At 42.8% G+C, this 19,475-nt stretch overlaps 1 protein-coding gene across 1 annotated transcript; it reads right to left on the bottom strand.

The window, feature by feature from the left end:
• Window positions 1-1,809: 1,809 nt before the first annotated feature.
• Window positions 1,810-19,350, bottom strand: LOC124253342 (DET1 homolog). The gene is made up of 4 exons (XM_046687094.1): window positions 19,270-19,350; window positions 15,804-17,348; window positions 3,644-3,812; window positions 1,810-1,847 (listed from the first exon to the last, which is right to left on the bottom strand). Exons 2-4 carry the CDS (start codon window positions 17,340-17,342, stop codon window positions 1,810-1,812), a joined length of 1,746 nt encoding a protein of 581 aa, XP_046543050.1. The 5' UTR covers window positions 17,343-17,348; window positions 19,270-19,350.
• Between the last annotated feature and the right edge of the window lie 125 nt (window positions 19,351-19,475).

Here is a 19,475-nt window from a genome sequence, read left to right as displayed (position 1 = left end):
CAATATATAATAGATCTATTATATGGTCTCTGCTGGGTCTAATAAATGTTGTGAAAGTGAGTGAGTCAGTTTTTGTCAGATGCAGCATATCAACTTGATGTGAGAGGAGCAGACACAGATCACAGACGTTTATTAGTTCTGTTGAAACTAGGGCTGCGTAATATAACCGGTTTACCAGTATATACCGGTTCAGACATGAAAACGATACGTATTGCGATATATACGCTGATCAAAAACCGGTATTTTGACATGCATTCGGAAAACTTGGTAACACTCGGAAATCGTCGGAAATTTCCGTTTTATACACCGGAAGTCATGCATAGTTTTTATTAAAGCTTAATCAGGCATAGTGATTTTGTTGTGTTTTGCAATAACTTCCTGCAATATATTGCAATACATATCGCAATACATGCTTTCGCATCGCAATATGAAAATTCTCTGCAATACCCACCCCTAGTTGAAACCCACTGGTACTTGTATGGTGTTGCCAAACCAAGAACCTTTATCGGTGTGAACCGCGAATAAATCCACCATCATTAGTTTTCTTTGCAATGACTGCACCTTGGACGACTGAGCCCAACTTGATCTCTAACAGTTTTTCATAATATGATACCAGTTATGGGGCTGCCATGAGGCAATAACTTGAAGGAACTGATTGTAAGACAATTCATATGATAATTAGTACTATAAAGTACCCTGACTAGTATGCTGTGGCAGCGTATGCATGGTCATACATGCAAAATCGTGAACAAGCATTGTCACTAAGGTGACATAATCCCCCGCCACATATTATCAAATCGAACTCAAAAAGTAATGACAGTGAAGGTTGTAGTTTAAGATGAAGTTAAATGTCAACAAAAACATGACCAGTCAACCTATCTTGATATCTTGCTCTGTAGTTGTTCAAATACACAAATATTGTCAAGAGTCACTTTGAAATTTGACATGAATGTCATGGTGTATGAAATATGCAAAAATAGTAATAAAGAAAATGCTTATCAAAAACATTGAAGAGAAGTCTTGAAAGTCTGTGAAGAAAATCCAGTGAACTGTTCTTGAGATATCTTGCTGACAATCTTAACATGCAGGAGTAGTATACACAATGGGGCTACGGGACCAGGTCCCCCCCCTCAAGGGCTCATTTTAAAAATTGAGGAGTCCCTAATCCCGTAGCCCCATTGCGTATACTGCTACTGAGGTGCACGCAAAATTTGATGAAAATCGGTCGAATAGTTTCTGAAATATTGACTTTAAAGTGAGCATGGGGTCGGTCGGGAAAAGGCAAAATGTCTAACTCTTTGTCGTAATTAAGTCTTAATTAATCTAATGAAGTCATTGAGAGTGTTCCCAATGCCGTTTTGCTATAGCGTAACCATCCGCCGAGATGCATGCAAAATTTCACAAAAATCGGTCAAATAGTTTACGAAGTAATCACATTTTAGTGAGCATGGGGTCGGTCTGGCGAAAGGCTAACAACGTTTTGTCGTACTTGTATATATTATCGAGGTGAGGGGTGTTTTTAGCTGAATGAAACGCAGGTCTCGGCAGTCATCACCTCGCTACTGTCTCGTGGGTTGCTTTGAGCGAGCGCTGTGGACGAGTATAAGTGTGTGCGCGTGTGTGTCTCGGCTTGGCTATGATGATGATGCACAAATGGCTGGCTAGTGAGGCTACAGATGTCTGAAAGTGAATGAAAAGCATCCCTCGGCAGTTCCTCCCAGGTCGTCGTCTCGGTATCACCGAACGAGCGCTGTGGGCGAGTCGCAGTGTGTGTGTGTCTCGGGGCGGTTATTATTCACCATGTGCAGCTCACTGTAGAGCTGGCTGGCCACAAAGCATACCACAACCTAATAGCACATACAAATAATCATGAGAATTATCATAAGGTGGGCGATCTAAAAGGGACCGTGTCGTGAGGTACGATCATCCACCACTCGCGCTATGCGTACGACCCATTCCGTGTTTCTGTTTTTGGGATCCATTAAATCCTGCGAGTACTGATGTGAGAACAGACATTCGGCTAAGGTGCGATTGAATCTCTCGACTACGGCTTGGCTTCGGAGAGCTCCCGCCACACCTCGTCTTACCTGGACTTTGTGCTTGGCCAGCAGTTGTGACACGGCTCCCATGAACTCGCGTCCGGGATCGCTTTGCAATATGGCAGGCCAGGTCAAGCGACTGCGTTTGTATATGCGTTCTAAGGCTTTCGCGACTTCGTTCGAATCTTTGGTCATCAACAGTTTGGCTTCCTTGTAGTGACTGGCGACGTAAACGACTGTCAGGGCATACTTGTAGGTTTTACGCCTCACCCTGTCATGAAGTAGAAACAGGAGGTCGGCTTGGTGAACGCGATTCGGCGTTGAAATGTCGAATTTTCTTCTCGGGATGTACCGGGGTGCTGGCAGGTAAACTTGCCAGATGACTTGTTTTTTAAGCCAAGCTTTGGTGACGTCTTCCGAGACTCTAGCGGCTTTGGCGAGTTTCGGGATGGCGTCTGCGCCTTTCCAGTACCCGCGTGGGCTGTAATAAATTTTCTCCATGACTTGCAGATACAAGGGGGCAGTGTAGGAGTGTGTATCCCCTTGACTTGCAGATATAAGGGGGCAGTGTAGGGGTGTGTACCACCTTGACTTTACAGTGGCAGTGCAGGGTTATATACTTCCTTGACATCATTAGGTCTCCTGTGTGCATCCCCTTCATACAGATCTATCGAGTAGTGAAGGTATGTGTTCCTTCCAAGACCAATGCTAGACAAAGTGTAAGCATAAAGAAACACTATAACTTACTAATTTGTTCATATACTACTGGAATAAAGTAACTGTGCATTATTTGATGTTATGCCATTTTTTAATGCAAAAAGATTTTAAAATGATTTTTTGTGTTTTCCTTAATCACCGTTTAACTGTTGACAGGATAATATCGAAATCTGTATGATTTGACATTAGGCATTGTGACACGCCCTTGAAGAGATGTAGTGTCACACGTCAGTTCACAAATTCAGTATATCGTGTGTGTCCACCATTGGCATTGATGCAGGCTTGACAATGACGACAACAACGCATAGATGACACTAAGCGATTGAAGAAAGCTTGAGGAATGTTGTTCAATGTCTGACGCTTGTCCTAATTCAGCTAAGGTCAATGGCTGACTCTGGGCTTGACGTAAGCGTCACTCCATTTCAGCCAAACCATGCTCGATAATAGAAACAGCTTGCCAGGGGAGTATCAGAATGTTCTGCTGTCTCAAGAAATCTGTCACAACACGAGCGACATGTGGACGGGTATTATCTTGCTTTTAAAAGTGTGAAGTTACGTCTCCGTCCTTGAATGAACGGCTGCACATGCACATGAGGCCCAATGATCTAACCCATGTATCGCAACCCTGTCAGATTGCCATTGACAATGACAAGTTGTGTCCGACCATGAGATATGATGCCCACTCACCCCGATACCATAATGCTGGCGCCACAAAACTGTTGATGTTGAACAACGCACGCGTCAGCATACCGTTCACCTCACTGGCTGTACACCCTTGCCCTGCCATCAGAGCTGTCCAGATGAAATCTCGATACGTCAGTGAACAAAACACCAACCCAATCTTGTCTCCTGTACAATAGATGCTGTCTGCACCGGGCAAGACATACCTGTCGGTGATGTCGGATTAGAAGTGGACGTATTGCAGGCCGTTGGGGCCCGATGTTGTGTTCCTTCAGTCGGTTCCATATAGTCCTGGGACTGATTAGACGTCTGCCAGGAATGGTCTGAGCAGTCAGACTGGCAGTCTGGAATGGACTCCTTAGATGGGTCAGATGGCTGGTCTGAGGCAAATCTCTTGTGTTATGGTGAAAAATGTCTCCATAGAGAGGAGATCGTGTTTCAATGGACACCAAATGTCTGGCCACTTCATTTTGGCCATTCCACTCTCTTATTTTAAGCAATTTTATGTAATACACAGTTACTTTTACCCATTAGTATATGTTTTCCAAAAGATAAGACCACTACCAATGACAAATTGCTTAAGGGATTTGCATCCCTTTTCCTCAATGCAAACTTGTCATGAAAAGTGCATCCACCAATCCCATGATGGTACATCATGACTTGTTGCACATTGTGTACTGGAGACCTGTCTATGTACCAAATTCACTTTACGTGATGATCACAATAATATACAATATATGCCACTGGGTGTCATATACAAATGTACCAAACCAGATTATACAACCATATTACACTCAGCATCTCAGTACACTTGGACTTGTGTGCTAATATCCCATTCATTATTAAAACCCAGTCTGCCAACTTCCTTCACAGTGATGGCTTTGGTTAATCAGTAACCTTCATAAGGATTCTAACAGACACAGTGAGGAACTAACATAGAGATTTATCTTGGATTGTAAACAGTAATGTAGGTGCGCTTGGCAGGGAAGTCGGAGAAATCTGTCATTATTGTGCATAAACTAGTTCTTGTTTCCCTTACCACCAAGGTCAATACATGACATGATTTTAAGGATAACAACTTTTTTTATTCTTTATATGATGTTTCAGAACTAATTCTTGCACCTTCATCATTTATCTGATGATGGAGCAAGAATTAGCTCTGAAACGTCATATAAAGAATTAAAAGAAGTTGTTATCCTTAAAAATCATGTCATGTATTTATGTTCATCCAACTTCTGAATGCCTTTCAAGAATTTAAATACCAAGGTATTTTGACAATGCATACAGTGTAAACTGAGTAGCATTCAAGCCTTCAGTGTTTTTTCATCCAGTGGTGTACCTCTAAAACACCATAACAGAGTTAGAACTATTATAACATGAACTTGGAAGTTAAACTCCAATTTCATTTTTACTAGACTTTGGACCAAATACTGTCCTCTGACCAGATCCTGATAAATCTATACTGACTTCCTCAAATGTTCTTATAAACAACCTGGGCCCATTCAAAAGCATAGCTATGTTTCAAATGGCCTGATACTCAAAATAGCCCTCCTATGAAAACACACTTATGGGAGGGGTCTACCTCGAACAAAACAATTAAGGGTCCACAGGACCCCCCATTTACCAATTTCAAGGGTTTTTATGTGAAATATGATGGTCCAGTAAACTGATGAAATGACGCAGCAGACTGTACTGTTTTATGACTACTTGAATTTATATTTCTTGTCACGAATTTTGAAAAGTGAAGATTATTGTATTTTTATGTATTTTTCTGCGTCCATTCTATACATTTGGGCGTATTGGATGCATATTTCTGCGTCACGTAAAACCCTGCTTACGGGCTTGAGAAAGTTTGAGATAGAATCGAAGAAAGTGATGACATAACTTCTGACTGGAGGCTATAGTAGCACATAGAGGATACTAAACGACCTTCTGTGTAAATACCATCTTTATTAAACGAATTAATGATTTGGTATCAAACGAGGTGGGTGAGGTGAAATTGGGTTTAGCGTCGTGCTTGAGAATATTTCACTCATATGACGACGTGCATGCGTGTGTATGTGTATGTGCGGCTGCTTGTACTAGCCCAGACTTAAGCTGGTTTTATAGCGCTAGCCCACTGAGATACCATGCCGCAGTGAAGCATGAATACCCACTCAGACACATTATATTGACTCCAAGCCGACCAGTCCTTGTTGTACCCAGTAATGCCGAGTGCCAGACAGGGACCAACAAGTACCATATTTTAACGTCTTTTGGTATGACGCGGCCGGGGATCGAACCCGCGACCTTCCGCTCTCCGGGCGGATGCTCTAACCACTACACCATAGAGGCGGTCGGTTTCAAACGAGTGAAATCGAGTTTGATGCTAAATCTTTCACGAGTTTAATGAAAGTGGTATTTCACGGAAGCGAGTTTAGTATTCTGTTTATTACTCTCCAACATAAACTGATAGAAACTGCCTACGAAGTGTGATGACTCTCAGCTTTCCATGAGTCAACAATGTCTAATACCATTGTGACAGAGGTATTAGCATTGTGACGTCATAACTGTAAAGCATTATGACATTATAACGTCAAGCGGTATTACAGTAGTGTATCTTCCAGGGGCGAGTAATAAATAGATGTATTACACAGGATAATCAAGAAGACATAAAGATATTATTTTCTTTGTACTAATACTAATACTGGTTTTGACATTGTTGGATGCTTGAGTTTTAAAAAGACATGCATATTTCAGTGTGTGTGTGTGCATGCATGCATGCATGCATGCATGTGTGTGCATGTTTAATGTCACATATAAAATATTACACATATATGATAGTGTAATCGCATCTGGACCAGATAATCCAGAGATGTGGTATTTTTAACAACAATAAATCCATTAAATCGTAACTTACATCAAGTTTATAGTACAATGGTGTCCCCTGTCATGGCTACAAATGACCCCTGACAATCAGCACTGGTCAGAAGTTTTGACTTGTACATGTCACGGACCATTTGAAGCCAAGATTGGACATAATATCCTTAAAAAACACTCCTGTTAATCTAATAAAATCAAGGTAACTGGGACCCTGATGTGTGGTGCAAAGCCAGGAATGGTACTGACCTCACTACTACAATTATCAGTACATGCAATAGTTACATATCCACAGCCATAATTGTCATAAGAAAAGGGGCCAAACAACATGCACCACAGAGTTGTCTCCCTTAAAAAAAACCTGTTTACTAGTATACATTTTTTCAAATCAAACCTTAAAAATAACACACATACTGTGCCATGGTTTGTATGACCACTTAAACTCAAACATAATTCAGCTTTCTAAGTGTAGTTCTTTCTGAAATGTCATATAAATAAGAACCACATAAATATCAGATCAGAAAGGTTTGAAATGCATCCATAGTACCCGGGGTTTTCCGAAAGCAAGCCCAGGGCATCTATACGGAAAATAGGGTTTTTGACAAGTGAACTTTGACACCAAATAGAAGCCCGGGCTTATATTCGGAATCATGGGCTTTATTCGAACTTTTTTTTACAGTGACAATCATATGGAATAAAAAATCATAAGGCAAAAAGTGAAGGAACTCTTTTTAATATTACTTTCACGAATATTGCAATGACTATGCAATGAAACGGAACGCATACAAACTCTAATATAAAGTACGATTGTAAACCGATGCTTGTCATTGCCAGTATGGACAGCATCGATGTATTTGTTGCCAATGAAATCCATCGTTTTTTTCCTGTCGTCATGTCTATATAGCATGGCGTTTCATCCATGTTGAGGATATGAGCAGCATCGTAACCCAACGTAAGCTGTTCTACGCCGTGAAGGTGATCCTGTATGATTGTCTTGAACATACTGACTAAAGAGATGAGACAACAGGCAAAATACGAGACAGTTTTGCAACGTCACTAGTAACGCCTGTGAATATGTATAACACTTGTATTTCAAGACCACCTTGGGGTAAATCCGAACGTTTAAAGTCCTTATTTATCACCTGTATAGTCATTCTCTTCCCACAGAGGTTACTTGTCATATCTTCCTACGAACCTCTGTTCTAATACGGCCATATTTCCCGGTTCTCGTAAAATCCCCTAGCGGCAAAAGATCACAAAACGAATTATCTCCCTTCTTTCTATCCAATCAGAACACGTGTTACATCGACTTAGATTCAACTTGACTAACACAAGCAAATGTGGGGCGACAAATATCCCCCTTCTGCCGGGGACTTGTGTTGATATTACACACAAGACGTTTAATGGCTGGCTTGTCCATTGTCAACGAGGGCGATGGAGACGCCACTGATCCGCCATTACATGACTGAGTTCTGTCTATAGAAGAAACGGTGTGCATCGCGCAGGGGAAGAGGTTTAGTTTTCTCGAAGCATATGGAAATTACCGAGGCCTTGCGAATGATCACTTTTGAAACAACGTCGCTGATTGCACAACTAAATCTGATTGCCTCCAATCACGAGTCTTGAACGCTCACACCATGAAAGGGCCGTATTAGAACTGAGGTTACGTAGGAAGATATGACAGGAGTAACCTCTGTGGGAAGAGAATGCTGTATAGTCAGATCTCCACATCTCTTCAGAAAGTGGGGACGGTGGGGTAGCCTAGTGGTTAAGGCGTTCGCTCGTCACGCCAAAGACCCAGGTTCGATTCCCCACATGGGTACAATGTGTTAAGCCCATTTCTTGTGTCTCCTGCCGTGATATTGCTGGAATATTGCTAAAAGCGGCGTAAAACCAAACTCACTCACTCACTCACTTCAGAAAGTGAGTGAGTGAGTTAATGTTTAACGTCACATCGGCTCTTCAGAAAGTAGTTACACATTTGGCTCTGTGCTCTAGGTACATGTCCAACTATGAGATGACCACGTTTTACGGCTACAGCTTAACGATCTGCATAATTTAGATTACCACGTTCAGTATTCAAAATTTCATTCTCTTCAGGTGCCAAAATTTGCTATAAACCACGAATAACACTTTCAACAGCGTAAACAGATGGGTTCGTCATGTCAAATATAGGAAGAAATAACATGGACTATTTGTATTGTAGAAAGGGGAGGCTATTCTCATTTGAGTGTGTGAGTGAGTTGATGTTGAACGTCACATCGGCTACACTAATTCGACACACTTTGGAATTAAATAGAAGCCCATGGGCTTGTGTTTGGAATTTTTTTCCGAATAGTAGCCCATGGGCTTCTAAACGAGAGGGCTTGCTTTCGGAAAACCCCGGTAACCATCAGAGAACAGAACATAACCATTCACAATTGTGAGCTGCAAGACATTTATTTAATGTGACTGTAATGCATGACAGTGACACATGTGTATGTTTCAAGTCTCATGACAACAATGACTGTGACAATATGAGGAAACTGGTGGTTACACAATGGTCATTGTTAGTGATTAAAATGTTCAAATGTACAGTAAACCTATGTTTTTTATGGGTACATCAGTTTGTGTGTTATGTTTGCAGCCGGAGGTGGGTTGCGACTCAGAACTCCTGAGTAGATCTTGAACATCAAGAGTCCAGAGTCTCGTGTGTAGAACCTGATGGGAAGACAACGCTGAGTTGAGCAATTGTGACAAAGATTTTCTTACTTGCTTGGGAAAAATGTTTAAATCTCCTTTTCATCTGATATAAAGATGCATCATCATCCATCTTGATAATGTGGAAAAAATATGATGTCATCATAACAGTGGTATCATGCCAAATTCAGTCAGAGTTTCAGAAACATGTTCACAGAGATTAAAATGCATTTTGAGAAGCCACAAGGCAGATCTTGCAGCCGGAGGTGAGGTTGCATGAATACATTTTGAGAGAATTCCTAGGTAAGCATCCAGATGGCTTAAAATTTAAACAGCATATGATTACCATGAAATGTTTTGATTATCTCAAAATGTTCTAATTAACAAGGTATCATTGTTTCAAAAAAATGTTTTGAATTCTGAAATTTGAAGAATATTCCCTTAAACATGTAATTTTTAGAGTAAAATTGATATTTTATACTTATCCTGACTCATGCTCTTTTGCTTGTCTTCTTCTTCTTGCGAACATAGTGGAACACTTGTATCTCCTTAATTGAAGCTCCCTTCAATGTAAAATCACTAATTAGTACTCACCAAGAGTTGCCTCCCTTTGCCTTCGCGCGGGAAAAGGTGGCGCCACCCTCTGGCCTCATGCTTCACTCTCTCCTGATTTTGCGAGCCCAACACTTGAATTTACAGGGAAATCCAAAGTGTTATGTGGGGAGGATGGGAGGGCTTACCTCATGAGTCAGGATAAGTATAAAATATCAATTTTACTCTAAAAATTACATATTTTTCCTTATCCTGACTCATGCTCTTTGCTTGTAGAATCCTACGAGGAAGCGGAGGTGGGAAAGAACAGAATACTTTGGATTTATAAAATTAGTGATTTATATAGATATAACTGTAATAACCCCCTTACGGGAACTTCATAAAGGCACTGACTTAGGATAATTCCTCTACTATAAACCATAAGTTTATATATTGCCATAAATGGGGTATTACAATAATAATATACTATGATATTAGCAAATAAAGATATAAAAGCGACTCTGACAAGGAGAAGCTATACAACTGAACATAATCATCAGTATAAGCTTAAAGCTGAGTAGACTTAAGCTAAGTATATACATAGCCCTAGAACTCCGTAGAGTTATAAGCTAGATAATACAGGTATGAAATATACATAATAATCTCGTAAGACTATGTGTTAACGTCTACGAGGGACTGTCAACTGCTGTGCGAGGACAAAGGACCGAAATGGTGAATACCTGAGGCGTCCTCGGTGGTGATATCTCTCAGATAGTGATTAGCAAACACCATGTTAGATTTCCAAAAGCATCCTTCCATAATTGTATTCAATGAACAGTTACGTGTAGAGCGAGTGTGGAAGCCAATGCCCTGATCTCATGGGGATTTGATGCTGTTGGAGGGTCCAGTCCTGCTGCCTTGTTGTGAGAAGTATGACAGTTCTTATCCATATAGATATGGTGGTACGAGAGACTTCTGTCTGAGTTGTTGCCGATAAGGGGATGAATAATCGTTTGAGAAATCTTCGCCTTGTTTTGGAACGTCGTAAATAGACTTTGAGAGCTCTGACTGGGCATAGAGATAAGTCCAGTGTATCCTGAGATCCGAGAATCGAGGAGAGTGCAGGAATATGGAATAACCTGTCTGGTTGACCTGGCAATTGATTTTTGGCGATGAAATCCCATCTTAATCCCAGGTGCGCTGTGTTTTGATTGTCATCAAACTGTATCCTCTCATAATCTAGTGCGTGAATTTCTGACATCCTGGCTGCCGTGGCTAGAGATAACAGGAAAAGCGTTTTCTGTGAGAGAAATTCAAAGGTTGTCGATTCCAACGGTTCATAAGCCTCACTTGTGAGGTGTTGGAGCACTATATTCAGATCCCAAGCTGGGGCGTGGAACTTCCGCTTTTGATCCTCCAATCGGAAAGCACGCGCGTAGTAAGGCCAGTAACTCTGGAGTCTTGGTTAACTTGACACCCGTTCTCATAGTTATCACAGAACTAAAGCGGCAAGATATGTTGTTGAAATGTCGAGCCTTTTAAATGTTTGTTTTGGCGTAGGTAACACAAATAATCTGCCACTTGTGGATGAGTAGCATCTCTCGCTGTAAATCCCTTATTTGCTGCGTAATTTTGAAACTGTGCCACTTGTCGTCGTACAAGTTACGTGTAGAATAGCGTAAAGCAAGCGTGACTGCTTTTGCCGCTCTGGTTGAATATCCTCTCTTGTTTAAACACATTTTAATACAGTCCATACGTGAAGTTGGAATACTCCTGGGCTTCCGTGCACCTGTTTGGTGTGTGGATGAACTAATAGATTCGAGCGCTTTGGTAGCTCTAGTGTTGGTTGACCGAGTTCTTGAATTAGAATGGGAAACCACGTTCTGGCTGGCCAGTAGGGCGCGACCAAAGTGAGTTGGAGGCTCTGTGTTTGTCTGATTTTCTGTAACACTTGAGGGATTATTGCTGGCGGCGGAAACGCGTACGCATTGAGGCCTTCCCAGGATATGCTTAGAGCGTCCGTTGCCCATGCTTGTGGGTCCGGGACTGGTGACACGAATGTTGGTAGCTGATTGTTGAAGCGTGTGGCGAATAGATCTATTAGCGGAGCTCCTATTTGCTTGATAATCTGTGCAAAGATTTCTGTATTGAGCATCCATTCTGTCGGTGACGGTTGATGTGGCGAGAGAGTCGTCTGCTAGTACATTCTTGGCTCGGGAATGTGACATGCTCTGACATGTAAGTTGAGATCGTGGATTAGATCGAACAGTTGAAAGCTTAAAGTCAATAGGTTCAGTGATCTCGTTGAGCCTTGTTTGTTCACATAAAACGCCACTGTCGAGTTGTCGGTATGAATCATCAGATGCGCATTTTGTAGAATGGTGCTCCAATGAAGTATGGCGTTGATTACGCTTTCATCTCTAACATGTTTATATGGAGCTTGCTTTCTTGCTGATTCCATAACCCTGATGCCGTCCGGTTGGCGAGATGAGCTCCCCAACCCTGGGGCGGCAGCGTCTACATATAGATGGGTTTTGAATTCCTGCTCTGTTAAACAAATACCAACCGCAGACATTCGACCTCCTGGTCCACCATAGTAGATGAGGTCTGAGGTGTTTGGTAGACTGAATGGTTGTAGGTCGTTGAGATGTGCATTGATGAAGACCTGTAGCGGACGTAACTGTATTCTGCCTCTGACTGTCATGTCTTGGGCTGGCGTGAGGAGACCCAACAGGCTCTGCCAATGTCGTAGTGGTAGCGGAGAGTAGAGCTGGCGGAATGGTCTGTTGGATCTTGAGCCAACGGTCTTCTGGTACGACGATACGGTTGAGAGTCGTGATAAATCGAATGCCTAGGAATTGCAGATCTTGCGATGGTACTAGGTCCGACTTGAGTAAGTTTACTAACCATCCTAGCTGTGTTAGTAGCTTTATGATGTAGTTTAACTGTAGTTTGAGGCGCTGTGGATCTTGATCTACTTGTATCCCGTCGTCGAGGTAGAGCGCGCACTGCGTAGCCCTAGACGATGTAGATAGGTGACAATAGGTTTCGTTATCCTCATTGAATAGCCAGGGGCTGATGATATTCCGAATGGGAGTACTTTCCATTGGTAATGCAGCCCGTCTAGTGTAAATCGTAGGTATTTCCTGGATTAGGGATGTATCGGGATGTGTAGATATCGTCTTGCAGATCTATACTGGCCATGTAATCCATGGGACGAATCAACTGCGTAACTGAGGTAGATGTATCATCGCGAAACTTTGGTGGTTTGCGTAGATAATTTCTGTTGAATATGCTCATGTTGTAAATGAGTCTGTATTTCTCCTTGGAGTTTTTCTTGGGTACTAGGAAAACTGGGGAGTAGAAGCCTGGTTCGATGTTTACTTGATCTAGTACTTCTATGGCCTGCTTGGTTAAGAGCGATGTAACAGCCTCTCTTAACTTTGGTAGTTGTTGTGCCTGGAAGTCGAACTTGTGAGGGTTGACTGTCAGCGGAGGCGTGGCCTGTAGTGGGATACGAAATCCGTGTTGAAGAATGTTGGAGACATAAGGGTCTTGTAACATTCCCCAGTTCTGCCAGTGTAGTTGAAGGCGTCCACCCACTTGTGACGGCTGTACTGGAACGGCTGGGGGTGGAAGACTCCAGTCGTTCCGAACCTGTCTTTCAGCGTTTATAGTTGCGGGAACCTCTGGGTGCCCTGCCTCTTCCTGATCCTCCTCTATAGTTGCCATATGGGCGACGAAAAGAATCTTTTCCCCTGGAGCTGGCCATCTTCCTATCCCGTGCTCTCTGTAATCCAGTGAATTTAGATCTCCCTGAATATCTTTGTGAAGTCTGCCTGATGACGCTGGCTAGCGTGTCCATCGACTTAATCATAAGGACTTCTCTGGAATCCTTAGTGACTTCCTTGGAGACTTTCTCAATTCCTCCGTCAAAGATGGATGGGGAGGACCACGGGGCTGTATAGAGTGGAGCTGTAAAGTTCTCACCCCAGCTGCAGGAAGCGAGGAGGCCTTGACGACGAGCTAAGGTTAGCGCTGCTGAGACTGATGTGAGATGATCCGTTAGGAACTGCTGGTCCTTCTTTTGCATCAGTAGGGCCGAGTAGATCATCCTATCATCTTCAGAAGTCGTGTCACGAAATCTGGTGATAAGTGTCTCATTGATCGTTCTAGATCTATTAAGGCCAAAGAACATGCGTCTCGTCATGGTTTCTATCTGCACCAGCTTGCGATCGTCAATCTTGTAGTTCTTGTTCTTGACATCACTGATCAGCTTGTAGTTGTCATCGATGTCTTGTGCCTTGAAGAAGGGGTCCATGTTATGAGTTGAGAACTTCTTAGCGTGAAAGTTCGGTAGGTGTGGCGTCTGAACTTTCGTGGCTTTATGGAAGGCTGTATCTAGATTCTGTGGCACCGCAGCAATCGGGTCGATCGGAGGTAAGGTGACGGCGTCTGCATCGTCTTCCTTCATCAGGTAGGTATGCGCCGAGTTGCCACTCTTGGAAGGTGAAGAAAGGTCTAGGTTGTTTACCATCCAATATCGTATCTCAGCGTCTGAGAAAATGATGCCTCCATCATCTTCTACCCCAGGGTCGCTGATGAGAGGTTGATGCTCTTCAGATGGTGGACTGTGTGCTTCTACCACTGTGCCGGGTGGCGTTAGGGGAGACCTGACTGTAGACTTCTGTGCAGACTTGTGTGGTGACCTGCGAGGAGATCGGCGTGGTGATGAGCGAGGAGATCGGCGCGGTGAAAGCGGCGAGGTGATCGTCTTGGTGATCTGCGTCTATGGGTTGACCTTCGCGGAGACCTGTGAGGTGAATGTTGATAGCTCCGCGAAGCTCTTGTGGAGTCCCTCGATGTCCTTCTGGACGACGATGATCTGGAGCCAGGTCCCTTAGCGAAGGCCTTAGCGCGAAGCTTCCTCTGCGTCGGTCCTGGGAGCGGCGACTTGACCTTCCAGCGAAGGCTTTTCGTGAAGTCTGGTGGTCTGAGTCGCATCTAAGGATGAAGCCGAGGAAGGTGATGATCTATCCGCGAAGGCCAGCGAAGGCTGTACATCTGGGTCCTTCGTCGAGGTGGTCTGTGACTTCCTTCGCGAAGGTGGCTCCGTCGTGGCCGCTACGTTGACGGGGGGTCCCTCTGGGGTGTCGTCTGCGTTGGAGCCTTCGCGAAGGCTCAGGCCCTGGGCTGGCTGCTTCTCCAGTCTGTAGTGGTCTTCCATCATGATCATGATTTTCCGCATCAGTTCATCTGGGACGGTCTGCGACGAAGTAGTGGGTGCCCTCTCTGCGATGTTAGCGGCGGGGCCCTCAGGGAGATCGTCCGACATCGGTGTAGACACATCAGGCTGCATGGCGATCTCTGCTGACGTCACTGTAGCTGTCACCGGTCGCTTCTTGTGGCGTAGGTCGGGGATGATGATCGGCTGATCATCGTAGAGGCCCAGTTCAGCGGCTGGAACGATCTCGGCTGAGAAAGTTCTTGACGACTTCGTAGACTTTCCCTTGGAGGTAGACGCTGCCCTGGGGGTACGGAGTCTGCGTTGAGTAGACGTCGAGGCCCTCTTAGACTTTGGCTGCGATGACGGGATGTCTGGGGAGGCAGGACGCTTCTTGGAGGCGGCGGACTGCATCCCACGCCCCTCCTCGAGGGGACGCTCTAGCGGAACACCAGACGGGAGGGGGTCGACCAACAGCAGCTGACTGGATGGGGATTCCGAAGTATCGGCCATGTCTAACCCTTGTTTGCGTGACCTATCTGCTGCACGTCTCAAGACGCAAAGATGATATTTATTAAAAGCAGAATTAGATAGATTAATGCAGTAACTGCAACGTGAATCAAACGCACAAGGCGTAGAACAACTAGGGCATATTACATGCGGGTCAGCAGCAGAAAAACGTAATCTACAAATAGTACAGATTTTCATCAACGTAATACTAGCTGAACAATCACGAACTCACGTGAATAAACAGTAGAAATACGATTAATTATCAATACATATTAATGAAGGATACTAGCTATACCTCTATAGTAACCTATAGGAGGTAACTAACTAAGAAAACCAAAGGATATAGTGTGTAAGGAGACACAGGCTCTCACATCCTGCTCACTGGGTGAAGAAGGAGAGTGAAGCATGAGGCCAGAGGGTGGCCACCTTTTCCAGCGCTTGAAGGCAAAGGGAGGCAACTCTTGGTGAGTACTAATTAGTGATTTTACATTGAAGGGAGCTTCAATTAAGGAGATACAAGTGTTCCACTATGTTCGCAAGAAGAAGAAGACAAGCAAAAGAGCATGAGTCAGGATAAGGAAAAATTCATCATAGCTGAAGAGGGACAGATCCAGGTAGGGGGAGCTGCTGTAGGACTGTGCACTGATTGGAAGCTGTGCTAGCAGACGGCGGATTGCCTCAACTCGGCCTCCAAACTTTGCATTGATGATTGTTTGTTTGAATCTCTGCTGGATCTGCCAGGCATAGATGTTACTGGACACAGAACATGTGAACTGTGCTTCACTGTGGAGTGTTGCATTGCGGAAAAGGTCACAAAAATTCTCAAAGAGCTCAAGGAGTTCTTCTGATGTGTTTTCAAACACTGATATGACTTTAGTTGTGATCATATTATAGACTACAAAAAACGATGGTTGTGAGTTTGGATCTGGGATGCGGAGAGTAACAACATCCTCACTAGCATACTTGATCAGCAAATGATTCTCATCTAGCAACTGCATCTTCCACATTCGCAGTGCTCTGAACTGGTCAAAGTATTGGTAGAATTTCCTAAGAGCAAACAAGGTACCTTCATGTCTAGCCCTATTAAACAAGAACACTAACAATCTGTGTTTGAGTGAATTGACTGTCTCTTCACTGCGGGGATGATTCCGATTACGTGGGTCCAAGCCCTGTCTGTACAGGAGTTCATCATCTTCATAACAGAAGCGGCCGATGCTTCGAACATCAACAAACTGACCATCAGCAGTCACTTGAAAGATGTGAATTGTCTGCTGTTGCACAGACAGAACTGACAACGTGTTCTTGTACAAGTACAGGCCCTGGTTGTGAGAGAGGAAGATCTTATCACACTTGAAGCGCCGTCTGTCGCAAAGTCTACCGGTCTCCAGCTCCACAAGATGCAAAGAATAGTCCTCCAATGGTGATCTCTGGTTTGGCGGGACAGACTCGTTATTGCGATACATGTCATGGAAATGAGGGTGGGGGTCTTCCGGGAGATACACAGCTGATCCGACGATGACATAGTTCCCATCATCAGTAAACAAGCTACACTCCCGGTTCAAATGCTCTCCATTCTGGGCAACAGTTGTTGTATGTCTTAACTTAAAGAACCTCTCGAACAACTCATTACGAACTTGCTGCGATGCCTGATCCGAGGACACTGATAGAACATCGCCTTTATGGTTATTGATGAGATCTTCCGCTGAAGCTGAACCTTGAAACTCATATATTTCTATTGATGTCTGGTCTGAGGAAAATGCTATAAAATAGCGTCCACTAGGTGAAAACTTCCTGAGGAAGCATGGTGGTTTCTCAACGTTGATGACAGTGTAATTAGGAAAAACGTTGGTGTAAAACTTTCTGGCCTGATGAAACTGATTTCCTGATTTTGCTGCATTAATTTCTCTGTTCATCAAACGATGCACTACATTCTGATTTGGAATTTTACGAAAGCGTATTCCTGGTTCTTCCTTTGGTGCTGAGCAGTCACCAAAGGCAAAGATGTCTGTCTCATCACTGAAAAGGTCCAGCGGAACACTCTTGGTTGCATTCGACATCCAGTTCCTTGCTCTCATCTGCACCTCACAAACTTCAGGGTTCATTGCTACCTGCAAGAATACCGATAATGACAAACCATTACTTTCCATTGAAGTCATTTCACCAGAATGAATAAGTTGAAAACATTTGTGTCATAGGTGTTAGCAGCATTACCTATGAAAACAAATAACTGACTGAATGACTGACTGACTGAGTTTGGTTTTACGCCGCTTTTAGCAATATTCCAGCAACATCACGGCGGGGGACACCAGAAATGGGCTTCACACATTGTGCCCATGTGGGGATTCGAACCCGGGTCTTCGGCGTGACGAGCCAACGCTTTAACCATTAGGCTACCCCACCGGCCCGAAAACAAATAACATTTAAATATAGGTGAAAGATGAATGATAATCTAGACTTTCTTATGTAGTTGCTTGCATGTAACAGCAAAAGCTATTTATTTCAAATACATAGGGAAGCACATAACTCCAATATAAATGTGAGATAATACACTAAGGTATCATGCCTTGCAATATGAATATGATGAACCTGAAATTACGATGTACAAACTTCAAGGAAACAACGACCATTGTCCTAAATGAACAAAACAATTGTGCTGGGCACTGATAATGACTTGTGGCAATGGTTAAGCTCTGTGAATATTTGCAAATGTATAACTATTATTTGTTCCTTGATATTGTTGTTTGTTGGGATATACCAATGTACATCAACTTCTTTCTTTTTTTCCAAATAGAATATTTCAATGAGAGCATGAATCAAAATGACATGTTACATTTGGACACTGAAACATGTTTCTGGTGTATTGAATGGATGCAAAGACATGCAAACATGTATTTTCTTAATGACGACAATTTCATCACACTTCAAGGTGACTTAATATACAGCAAATAAGGACATCAAGTAGAAAGTTAAATATGAACACTGTGCAGCATTTCTGAGTTAAATATTGGGCGCTTCCTATTGCATTATCTTGTGTTAGGGACCGTTCATAATTTATGGCTGGGGTTGTAGGGGTGGTGGTGATGATTTTAAGGGGGGGTCACCCATTTTGTTCTGGGGGGTTAGGAGGGTCATCAATTTTGTACACATGTACTAGGGGGTCAGCAATTTTGTACATAAAATATGTTTAAAATTATGCTTAGAAATTATGGGAAGGGGGATTGATTTTGTACATGACATGCAGGAGGGTCACTTATTTTGTACATAAATTTTAGGGGATCATCCATATTGTACATGCTTCTCCATAAAAATCAGCATCACCCCCCAGGCCATAAATTATGAACGGTCCCTAAATGTTTTTTATTGATTCTATTCACATATCCCTTTAAGGTCTAAAATCAGTAATGTTTATGGCTATCAAGCAGTATGTTCGCTACTTATATTCATAAGGATTATCCATTCCGGTCACAACAGTGACAATTTGTCTATATTTGAATAGAAATTTACAAGTTGCAAAACTATTCATGGTAGTAGGTACTATAACAGAAATTGAAAATTACAGTATCATAAGATGTTTTAATCAACAGAATGTTCATATTATTTGCTATCTATATTTTGCGGGCAAACAGTTTAACGTAACTATTTAAACTGGGCTTATGGTTTTCAATATGCATGCAGTAAATCCTGATGACGCCAAATCTGTACTGTCCCCATGAAGGCCTGTTGATCACTGTTATTTGCAACTTGTCTACTGGCTTGATATGCATCGTTGACTTCAAAGTGGTATTTCAGGTATGTCAGACATACATGATGATTTGTGAGTAGAACATTTAGATAAACTTTGGAGTGTTGCCCAAAGTGATACTGGTACAAGATTTGTACCTCTTTAGGGAAATCCGTAGGCATCAATAACTGAATCAGCAAACCCAATTTAAGACACTTCAATAAAATCACTTATATTTGGTAAACATTTTAATTTTCGCTGTCGCGAATAATAATCATTCCATAACTTAAAAGACGAGCACTACTGACATTTTGTCTTGCAACCACGACCCACTAAATCTTTCACATCACCACCATTTCTAACTTTCATTTTCGCCGACGGGATGTTTACTTACCCGAGTTTGACTGGACCGAACTATACAAACCCAATATTTTCATGAACGAACATAATTATTCAGAAACAGTACATATCTGTTATTGTGTCGGTATCGTATGATCTATCGTCACAAAATGGA

The sequence above is a fragment of the Haliotis rubra genome, unplaced genomic scaffold (assembly GCF_003918875.1).
Source record: "Haliotis rubra isolate DU_JTF1 unplaced genomic scaffold, ASM391887v1 Scf54, whole genome shotgun sequence".
Classification (NCBI taxonomy): domain Eukaryota; kingdom Metazoa; phylum Mollusca; class Gastropoda; order Lepetellida; family Haliotidae; genus Haliotis; species Haliotis rubra.
Note: the sequence above shows the minus strand (reverse complement) of the source record. Positions and strands in the feature narration are given on the sequence as shown.